Source organism: Megalobrama amblycephala, linkage group LG9 (genome assembly GCF_018812025.1).
Source record: "Megalobrama amblycephala isolate DHTTF-2021 linkage group LG9, ASM1881202v1, whole genome shotgun sequence".
Taxonomy (NCBI): domain Eukaryota; kingdom Metazoa; phylum Chordata; class Actinopteri; order Cypriniformes; family Xenocyprididae; genus Megalobrama; species Megalobrama amblycephala.
In genome coordinates this window covers 36212977-36225295 of record NC_063052.1, presented here as the reverse complement: position 1 = coordinate 36225295, position 12319 = coordinate 36212977, and the positions used below count along the sequence as shown (strand labels likewise).

At 38.1% G+C, this 12319-nt stretch overlaps 1 protein-coding gene across 1 annotated transcript in view; it reads right to left on the bottom strand.

The window, feature by feature from the left end:
- Positions 1–6765, bottom strand: part of rapgef5a (Rap guanine nucleotide exchange factor (GEF) 5a) — a 70987-nt gene extending 64222 nt beyond the window's left edge. Inside the window, exon 1 of the mRNA XM_048203520.1 lies at positions 6186–6765. Within this exon, the coding sequence (XP_048059477.1) occupies positions 6186–6347 (162 nt within the window). The 5' untranslated portion in view covers positions 6348–6765. The remainder of the gene's footprint in view (positions 1–6185) is intronic.
- Positions 6766–12319: the final 5554 nt, after the last annotated feature.

The following is a 12319-nucleotide window of genomic DNA, read 5'->3' as shown; positions in this document are numbered from 1 at the left end:
CCCAGCAACCACTTAGAACACCCAGACCACCTTAGCAACTACCCAGACCGCCCCAGCAATCATTTTGAACACCAACACCCCAGCAAACACCCAGGACACCCCAGCAACCAATTAGATAACAAACACCCCAGCAACCACCCAGGACACCCCAACAACCAATAAGAACACATAGAACACCCTTGCAACCAATTAGAACATGATCACCCCAGCAACCACTCAGACCACCCCAGCAACCAATTAGAACACCCTAGCAACCAATTAGAACACAAAACCCCAGAAACCACCCAGGACATCCCAGCAAACAATTAGAACACAAACACCCCAGCAACCACACAGGACACCCCAGCAACCAATAAGAACGCATAGAACCCCCTAGCAACCAATTAGAACACATAGAACACCCTTGCAACCAATATAGAACATGATCACCCCAGCAACCACCCAGACCACCCCAGCAACCAGTTAGAACATATAGAACACCCTAGCAACCAATTAGAACATGATCACCCCAGCAACCAATTAGAACACACAGAACACCCTAGCAACCACTTACAACACCTAGATCACCCCAGCAACCAGTTAGAACATATAGAACACCCTAGCAACCAATTAGAACATGATCACCCCAGCAACCAATTAGAACACACAGAACACCCTAGCAACCACTTACAACACCTAGAACACCCTAGCAACCAATTAGAACACGAACACCCCAGCAACCAATTAGAACACAAACACCCTAGCAACCACACAGGACACCCTAGCATCCACTTACAACACCTACGACACCTTAGCAACCACCTAGGACACCCTAGCAACCACCCTGGACATCCATGCATAGAAAACTACTGTCCTTGACTGAGCACTGTGCTGCTCTTTACTGAACTATATATTTTTAAACATATTTTTTATTTCGCATTCTTGAAAAGATATCTGTGCATTTTATTTTTTTCTCTTTATCCTGTCTACGTAAAGCACTGACAAACTACTGTGTATGAAATGTGCAACATAATAAACTTGCCTTGCCAGAATACACCCTCCAAAAAAACTCATGCAACACCCTAGCAACCACCCACAACACATCAGCAACAAGCTAGCAACAACCTAGTAACTTCCCAGAACACTCAAAAAAACAAAAACAAAAAACAACAACAGAGAAACTCCCTAGAAACCCTCTAGCCCCCCTAGCAACACCCTGACAACCACTCATAGCATGCTATGATCATGGTAATGAATTATGCAAACACTTCAATTTAACATTTCCTGAAGAAAATGTGCACAGTTTAGTTCTGCATCGCACAAACACTTTTATTCACCCGCACTGAGAAGCAACATTCTAGAGAGAGAGAGAGAGAATGAGGGAGAGGATTTACAAATGCATGAAGGAGACGGGCTGAAGAATAAGACAGAGGAGAAATGATATACAGAAGGTACGATGAAGAGAGGAAAAGTGAACAGAAAACACAGGAAAGGATGTATAGAAAGCATCATGATTCACTAGTGCACACTGATCCAGAGTGCAGTGAGTCTGTGTGTCATTATGTGTCAGAAATGGATTACTCTCAGATTAGAGCGCTCACACACACACACACACCTCTCTTGCATGGCTTGCAGATAAATCTGTCGCTCTGGATGAGTGCACTGCAAGATGGAGACATCAAACAAGCCTTGTCTTTCTCGTTAAGATTTCATTGCATCCAGAGGCGCTCACACACACACATCCACTTAGCAGCATGAGGACTAAGTCATTAAGTGCAGTTTTTCCATCAGAGAATTGTGGAGAATTCCACATGAGATGTCTCATCACCACTGCCGCTTCTGAAACGCCCTGTTGAAGGCAGAGACGAGCGTCTGTCAACCCATCTGAGAATAATCCAGCACATAAACCCAATTGCTCTTTCATAGCGTGCAAGACTTCTCAATTAGGAAACAATCCTGTCTTAGACGTTTTTTCCAAAGACATGAGATCATAGTTGACATACTGTAAAAGTGTAGAGATATAATATTAAAGATAAAAATGAATAAAATTAGTATGATCTTGGAAGAATTTGATAGGAAGTGTTCATACTGAGATTTTTCGATTGCAGACACTAGACAAGACATAACTGCAATCTTTTTTTCTCAGGAGAAACATCTGAGAAGCTCTTCATTTAATGTTATCACTGTCTAGGAGATATTACTGACATCTAACGTGATTTTTCTTTCATATAATTTGTCCTGAACAGCACAAGAGGTTCTCTTTGAGCTCACAGCTAGAGAGCACTTGACATACATTGTAAAAAAATATATATATTTTCTCCATATAGTGGACTTCACTGAGGTTCAACGGGTTGAAGGTCCAAATGTCAGTTTTAGTGCAGCTTCAAAGAGCTCTACATGATCCCAGACAAGGAATAAGGGTATTATCTAGAGAAAGGATCGGACATTTTCTAAAAAAAAAAAAAAAAAAATGCACTGCTCTGCGATGTGCCACGCATTATGTAATCACGTCGGAAAGGTCACGGATGACGTAGGCAGAAGAAAAACCCCATTTCATTTTCTCCTCCAACTTCAAAATCATACAACATTGTTGTTTTACCTTTTTTTTCTTTCTTTTTTTTGTAAAGGCCGTTTACTCAGTCTTTGCACGTTCGCTTTGTAGACACTGGATCGGAACTTCCACCTATGTCATGCGTGACCTTTCCAATGTGATTACGTAATGCATGGTGCATCGCAGAGCAGTGCAAGACAAGCATTTGTGGTCATTTTTAGAAAATGACTGACCATTTCACTAGATAAGACTCTTATTCCTCGTCTGGGATCGTGTAGAGACCGTTGAAGCTGCACTGAAACTGACATTCGGACCTTCATCCCGTTGGCCCCTGTTGAAGTCCACAATATGGAGAAAAATCCTGGAATGTTTTCCTCAAAAACCTTCATTTCTTTTCAACTGAAGAAAGACATAAATTATCATGAAATTTGAATTCTGAAGAACTAATCCTTTAATATGATTTTTCAAAGTAAATAAAATGAAGATTATTGGGAGTATGTTTTACAAGATAAAACTAATGTTTTAATGTGTCACTTACAGGTCTTAAAACTACGGAGCCCCGCACATGACATCAAAGTCCCTTTAAGACAAGTCATTTCACTCGGCGGCCATCTTTGAAACGCCTCTCGGGCATCCTGGGCATCAAGCAATCTCTTTGAATGGGGAAACATCAAATTCTCCAAAACTGTTCGCCAACCTTACGATTCAATTTCATATTTGAAATCACCAATGAAATCTAACAACAACCGGCTCATAAATTTAGTTTCTAAACGCTCGAATCATGACAAAAAAACTGTATTTTTCAGGCTGGATCAAGCTAATGCGCATGCGCAGACCTAAATGCGCGTCTCTTCGGAGGTGCGCGTCTGACTGTTTCTATAGAAACCGGTGATTCTAACGGCCGCTGAAGTGACGCGATGACTTTACCAGTCGGCGATTGGCTCTTATTTAGAAGGCGGGACTTATTCCGCCATATTGCGCGTTACACTTTCTCCAATTCAAAACAATATGAGTGACACGTCTTGTGTTATTCTACAGTCTTTGATGACATGCAAGAAAAAAAATTAAATTGTGCGCACAATTTACTAATTCGTTCCCTCGATTTACTAAATAATTCGCATGATTTATAAATCAAGGGAACGAAATAGTAAATTTTGCGCACGTTTTAGTAAATCGAGGGAACGAATTAATAAATCATGCGCTACTATTTTTTTTCTGCATGTCATGTCCAGGGCTCCGTATAAAACTAACTTTTTGCCACACCTGCAAATGGCCGTTGACTTAACAAAATTTACCGGCCATAAATGTTTTTTACCAGCCATGAAACATATATTAATCCTTATTAAAATTTCAAAAGTTATTCAGTCAAGAGCAATGAGTGATTGTTCTTACAAACGTTACAAACACAGACAGCAGCAGGTATATTAGGCTGCTGTCACTTTAAGAGGTAACGCATGGATCACATGTGTTACACATGTGTTTTCTTTTACGTTTTCTTTAACATTCATTTAAGACATAACTGACTATGCTTACAAGGATAATTTCCAATACAGGCATTTTGACATAATTTTGTTTGAATATATCTGTTCAAGTGCAAGAAGACGTGAAAGAGAGCTTAATTCAGTATTCGCACTCAGCGCTCGAGTAATGAATTGAGTTCCTTTACGCATCTTCTTGAGCTTGAATATTTAAACTGGCAAGGCTTAAACTTTCGTGACGATGCAACACTGCCCCGTCAACTGTCCCAAGCGTCATTCACATTCATGTTCTCACAATTTTGCATCTTTAGAATTCATGAAAATGTTACTGGCCAACTGGTGATTGGCACCATTTCATATACTCACCAACATTTGGTGCTTGGCGAGTGTTCATTTTAGGCCCTGTTCACTTATATTGCCAAAAAACTTCATTAAACATACTTGTTTGAGTTATGCTGTCAAAACATGGAATTTTAAGTAATGTTACATTATGATACCTTGATTGCTTTATTAATGACCACATTATGGTTTACAGTGCATATCGTAACAGAAACCTTAACCAAAAAGGTTCTCCTTTGCCATTATTGGGACTCTAAAAGGTTTTCCTCTAGCATCAGCTGTTAAAGCCTTCAAGAAAGCTTTATTTTTTGCTCATTATTCTACAGGTATTTTATAAACTGACGCTCCAGTAGCTGCTGTCAGTGCAGCACACAACGAAACAAATGTCACGAGTGTAATATTTGTTTCTCATTTAGCGCTAATGAGGCTTTCATTTTTTTATTCTCTAATCACCCCGGGGGCGCATGACTTGAGTCAAATGAGCCCGAACCAAACATTCTGTTCGGAGGCGTAAGAACCCTCACGGTAAAACACATCAGAGACAAAAATGAAACCCTGAAGAACCAAGTGATGTTTATGCTGTCTTTAAACAACAACAGAAGTTATTAAATATAATTCAAAAGTTACATTTCTGAAATGTTAGAGTTACAAAAGTCTTCATTGATGACTGTGTATTTTCCTCTCGTTCTCACGATTAATCAAGCCTTATACAAATGAGAGATATTCACCCACACACACACACAAACCAGCTAAACAATTCCTGTCTTCAACCCTCTGAAGCGCTGAATAGCCCCTCTGTCATGCCAGGAGTGTATAAACAGAATATATATCAGCTCATTCCTTACAGTCCACAAAAAACTACTGTGATGGTACTATGGTATCCGATACTGTGGTTGGTTCCTAATGATCAATGTACTTGAATACCATATGTTTACATGGTCACTCTTTTAAAAAAATGAAGGTTCTAATTAGAATCATAGGCACTTGCAGTATGATGTCATAATAGAACCTTTGTAAAGTATATATGTAAACCTTTAATAATACCACACATGCAATATTCCGACAATATTGCATATTTTATATAACCGCAGAACAATATTCATACAACAAATAGCCTATCAGCAATTTCCCTACAGTTCACTCTTACAAGATACAGCATGGTGTTTACATGGTACACAAACGTACATTGCAGTGTCCAAATACCACAGTCATACCATAGCACCATGTCCAGAAAAATCATACTTTTTTTTGTAAACACCATCATTGACATATTATGCAGCCTTAAAAATCATTCTGCCATTACAACATTTACTATGGTAACCAGTTTCTCCCTGTTATTGTCACCACAGTAAAATTGTGTTAAATTGGTACGAGCCACCAATGTGTAAAGAAATTAAACAAAAATGACATATCCCGTATTAATTTATCATTTTACAGCAGTAACAAAACCGATGTGTTTGTACTTTGGCTGAAACTATGGTTACCATGGTAACTTGTATAAGGGCGCAATATTGCAAAGAATATTAATCAAATTCAGCAAAAGCAGAACATTTTCCTTTTTCACGTTACGAAGTTACAGCCGGTGTGTGTTTGTGTATCTGTGTGTGTGTATGTGGATCTCTGTTGCCTTAGATACCACGACTGAAAAAAAAAAAAATTACAGCCTCTCCTTCATAATCAATGACATTTGTATTAACGCATTAAAGCATTGACAAGACGCATCAATCACATTTTCTCATAACGCCAGGTTGTTCATGCACATTATAATATCAGTGATGGTGGATATGGGTGGTGTATTGATGATGAAACACATCCTTCATCATGCATTGGTAACTCACGCTTTTTTTGCGCAGGTTCAGTCCGTGTTTTAATAATCCGGGCAGATCTCTGATCTTCTGCTTGATCTGGACCTGATCCCTGGCGGTTCTGTTCCATCTCCAGCTCGACAGGAGTCCGTCCTCCGCGGTACAGGGGATGCTGTCGGATTCCTCCATCATCATCCTCCACCTGCTCTTCACGCACACGGACACCGGAGCGACATTCCGCCGCCGCTCGATGGATCTCCAGCCGCCGCAATGAGCCGCTCAACCGAGAGAGGAGACAAGACCTGCCGTACACTGCTGCTCCACCCAGCGATCACACTCACACACGCGCGCGCTCACGCTCACACACACACACACACATGCTCACATACAAATACATTCAGCACTCACATCGCTGTCCAAATAGGACATTCAATAGCCAACACTTCTGCATTAATATGAAACATGCACCTAAAAAGAAAACTTGGAATAAAATGCATTATATACTTCACGTAAGAATCATGTAGGAACATGCCTAAAGGGAGGCTGTAGCTAACTTCTGAGGATAATCGCTTCCGAAGTTAAAACCAGTTTACCTCACTAAATGAGACATGATGAGACATGTGACATACTGGGAATTTAGTGCCAATTAAACTACATTAAACTATATTTTTCCAAACTGCACTGTCTGTGGACTTTTATCATTCTGTCTGGAGATATGTCACCAAAATCAAGTCTTTAAGAGAGAGATTGACAGTGTGTGGCGATCCTCACGACCAGCTGTCAGGAATTGTACTTTTTAAATGGCAATATTATGCGCCATTTTAACTGATAATTAAAGGGTTAGTTCACCCAAAAATTAAATTTCTGTCATTAATCAGGTACTCACCCTCATGTTGTTCCAAAATACCTTCGTTCATCTTTAGAACACACATTAAGATATTTCTGATGAAATCCAATAGCTGTCTAATTTAACAACCACTTTCAAGGTCCAGAAAAGTACTAAAGACATTGTTAAAACAGTCGACGTGACTGCAGTGGTGAAGCGACGAGAATACTGTTTGTGCGCAAAAACAAAACAAAAATAACAAATTTGTTTAGCAATCTCTTCTCTTGTGTGTCATTCCGCTACGTTATTTACGTCTAGCGCTTCCAGGTTATACACCAGAACACCGACTCATTATTGGCCGGCTCTTATGTCAGTATCGCACGCATGCGTCATGCTGATCATGTGATCAGCTTCAGCCAATACTGAGCCGGCGTTCAGACCTATCAGCCTGCACCATCTAGAGTAACCTTTTAAATCTGCATGAAGGCATGTGAGTGTCTCTTATAAATATTGATAAAATAAATATTGTAAACAAGAACCATCATTGCCTTTAATGTATATTTGAGAAATAAGGGACTTGCTATTCATACAAAATCAAAGTCCCTTTAAGACAAGTCATTTCACTCGGCGGCCATCTTTGAAACGCCTCTCGGGCATCCTGGGCATCATGCAATCTCTTTGAATGGGGAAACATCAAATTCTCCAAAACTGTTCGCCAACCTTACGATTCAATTTCAGATTTGAAATCACCAATGAAATCTAACAACAACCGGCTCATAAATTTAGTTTCTAAACGCTCGAATCATGACAAAAAAACTGTATTTTTTCAGGCTGGATCAAGCTAATGCGCATGCGCAGACCTCAATGCGCGTCTCTTCGGAGGCGCGCGTCTGACTGTTTCTATAGAAACTGGTGATTCTAACGGCCGCTGAAGTGACGTGATGACTTTACCAGTCGGCGATTGGCTCTTATTTAGAAGGCGGGACTTATTCCGCCATATTGCGCGTTACACTTTCTCCCATTCAAAACAATACGAGTGACACGTCTTGTGTTATTCTATAGTCTTTGATACAAAATTGAGAAATTAAGACATGCTGTTGCTGTACAAAATAGCATAGATTAATTAACCGTAGAAGATCTATACAGGTGGAGCTGGGGAAGGTGGAGGGTTTCTGAAAGCTCTCTGCAAACTGCTACAGCAAACACTGAACAAGTATTTGAAGGTTGAGCAGTGAGCTCATTGGCTACTGATACAGCAGGAACCAATCAGCTCTGCCCTATAGAGAATGATGTAATTGTAAGCAGATTGACTTAAAGACCTATCAGCCTGTGCCATCTAGAGTTTCATGACTGAACCTTGTATATATCCTTTATGGTCATAAATTGGGCCATTAGCTGATGTGGGAGATAAAATATTTTTAATATGCTATTATTTTGCAAATATCAACATTTCCCCCATCACAGTGTCATTCATTATACCTTACTTTTAGATGATCAATAGCTGTATAATACATACACCTCGACATTTGACATGTCAGGGAGTTTGCCCTGCCCACTTTAGCAAATCAGACCAATCAAATAATTTGATGCATGTCAAATACAGTAGTTTGCAGTGATTGGACATTGAATCTTAAAGGGTTAGTTCACCCAAAAATGACATTTCTGTCATTAATTACTCACCCTCATGTCGTTCCACACCCATAAGACTTTTGTTCATCTTCAGAACACAAATTAAGATATTTTTGATGAAATTCGAGGGTATGCCGTTCGGACATAAACAAGGGAGCCTGCACTAAGTTCACTACGTATGACAACGGTTCAAATTGTTGAATAAAGTCATTATTTTTGTTTCATTTTTGCGCACAAAAAGTATTCTTGTCACATCATAACATTAAGGTTGAACCACTGTAGTCACGCTGACTATTTTAACTATGTTTTTAACTACCTTTCTGGACATCAAAAGGTGCAATGATGTTGCTGCCTATGTGTGGATCAGATTTCATCAAAAATATCTTAATTTGTGTTCCAAAGATGAAAGAAGGTCTAACGGGTGTGGAACGACATGAGGGTGAGTAATAGATGACAGAATTTTCATTTTTGGGTGAACTAACCCTTTAAAGACCTATGACAACTCAGCCTTACATGACATCACTCATGAGTTGCATTATTTTCATGTAACACTAATTATAAATAATGCAGACTAATAATAATAAAAAGTTATTTAGTAATGAAAAAAAAATAGTTTATCCAACTGAAAAGGGAGGTTTTGTCCAATTTAACTTTGAGGGATATTTCTGTCAAATATAAATACTCACATATGCATGTGCAACCATGGTGTTTACTTGAGTAAAAGAAAAATGAGCCAAATATTGCCTTCATTAAAACCTAAAACAAAACAAAAAAATAAAGATAAATCTGCACTAAAAGATAGCTCATGTACTAGAATCATCTGTCACATCTTTCATTCTGATCTGGAACTTAAGCACATTAAATCCATCGCTCAGTGTGTTTTTGTAATTAATATTATTTTGTGCTGCAATTTTCCGATTTGGTGGCCTCAAATAACCCTCTTTATATAATTCTTACCCTGTGTTTTCTAAGAGACACAGTCGAGCCAAAAACGATTTTTCCCAGCTGGTCTAGATCAATGAGACACTCCGAATCATTTAACCTCTTACTGGCCGGCCCACAATAAACATCAGACTTCCTCTACACACGTGTTAACAATCACAGAGAAGTTTATTGCATTCTCTGATCTTTAGATTTGAATTATAAATGCAAGGTTAACTATTCAATTAAATGTGTTAACATTAACAATACAGATTTCAGCAGAGCTTATAAGTATTATTTTGTATGGCTTGTTGTTTTGTTTTGTGTCAGTGGGTCAGTTTTATATTAAATCTGCACCAAAATGACTGTATTATTACACATTCAAAAGGACACGGATCCGTCCTTAGCATCTAAGGACGCAGTCTATGACCCATATGTCTGAATAAATGAATCAGTGTGAAATCAATATCAATGTTCAGCAGTTCACATCAATAAAACTGATTTGATTTTCAGGTCTGTGCTGTTTCTTGGGACGGTGCATTACGGTGTGTTAAAGGATTGATCAGGTTGTTTGTCTCTTATGACTGGTGTTCATAGTCCCCGATTCTGTACAAAACACATAGCATTTCTCTTGCATTCTGTAATGGAGTTATTGCTGTAGTATTTTGTTTTGTCAGTTACAAATATTTATTTCTATGTTGAGGTCAGATCAGAAGTAGGTCTTTGATTTTACACAGGTTGTTTGGGTGCTTTGGGATGTATTTGATGATGGACGCCTGAGGTTGTTATCCATTAACACCCACTGCCAGCATGACACAGGTTGGCAGGCATCCCTGCTGCTCACAAATGCATGATGGGCCAGAAACAGTGCCACTCCCTTCAGCCAGATCAAATCTTCAGAATACGCAAACCTTTCACAATCCACAAGTGCGATTTTGGAAAAAAGACGTTGTCTAATCTAAGAAGAGGAGGCTCAGCAGCAAAGCAGAGGCCTGTTTCTCACTGTCGACTGTATGAAGTTGTTAAAAGCAAATGGTCGTGCTCGGCAAACCAGTATCTCCGCATCTCGCATGAAAGAATAGCTGATGATCTGTCAGAATGAAAGATCACCTCTATACGGCTGAATAGAGCATATGCCTGGAGGACACGCGCGCGTGTGTGTGTGTGTGTGTGTCCCAGTGGAGTTCATTGGGGGGTGATGTGTGTGTTGTGGGTGTGTCTCTCTGTGCTCTAATTTCAGGTGAAACACAGAGGTGTTAGATGACAAGAAAGCACATTCAAAGCAGGTGTTCAGTCTTGAAGATCTGCAGAGAGAGACAGCGATTAAGTATCTGATGACATGGATGTAAAACAAAGGGATTAAAAAAAGGAATATATGCAGGATTCCACTGAAAATTCGATGAGAATTTGGAACATTAAAGGATGACAGGGTGAAATAAAAGTTCTTTAAGAATCAAAAAAAGGAATTCAGGAAACATTTGGAAAAAGAATTGTTACCATTGGGATAAGTGGAGATGCTCTGGATGTTGAACTTGATCTCCAGCTTTGATCTTCAGTTAAAAAGCCTCAAAAGTGTTTGATAATCCATCGAAAACTTGCAATCAGATCTGACCAGGGTTATTATTAGTTAACTGAAACTAAAACCATGAAAAAAAAAAAAAAATTGTGTTACTTTAAATAAAAATAAACTTGAACAGAAATAGTAATAGTTAATAAAACATTTTATTTCAGCTTGTTGCCAAGGAATCATATCTCATTTAACTAAATGTACCAAAAATAGCTAAAACTAAATCTACAAAAATTGTATTTATAAAACTAGACAATTCAAAAACAAAAACTAATTAAAAACATGACAAAATTACTAAAGCTCTGAGTGAAATTAAAATGAAAAAAGGAAAAATATAAAAAATAAAAACTAATTCAAACTATTAAAGGGGTTCTTCACTGTAAAAAAAAATCCCAGTAAAATTTACGGTAAAAAACCGACAGCTGTGGTTACCAGAACTTTACCGTAAAAAATACGGTAGCAACATAAAAAAAAAATCTGTTAAATTTACGGTAAAATAACATATTTCATTAACTGATATTAATGTTAATTTACCAACCTAATGAAGTACTAATATCTGTTTTGTACCTTTATAATACACTGACAATCACCAAACACAGTGGTGATGAGAGTCACATGATGAATCAAAAATCAAGCTAAGGAGGACAACACTAATATATAGAAGGTGCACAAAGTGTCATTCACACACACACTAAACACCATCAAGGTAACATGCATGAAATTTTAAAAATGCAATAAACATTAATTTAACAACATTAGGTGTAACATAAAACCCTAATGTACATAACTGATTAGAAAAAAATGAGAAAAACTAAGAAGAAACAGAGTTATTTCAACGAAAATATATCAAATGTGAAGTGTCACGCAGGGAATTGTGGGAATGTCAATTTACGTTTTTTCACTGTAAATTTTTACAATGAATTGTTATTTTTCACTTCCAAAAACTGTGAATTTAACGGTATTTTACCGTAAAATTACATTAAATGTACCGTTACACTGTTAACGATTTTCTTGTATTTTTACAGTACAGTACTGGCAGCAGGGTTGCCAGCAAGTTACTGTATTTTGATTTACAGTAATTGTACTGTAATTCAATTTACAGTACACAAGAACAGTACTGTAATTCTACAAAACAGTACTGTACTGTATTTTTACTGCATTTTCTACTTTTAGTTTGCTTCTGCTGTAATTAATAATACGGTATTGTGCTGTAATATTAATATT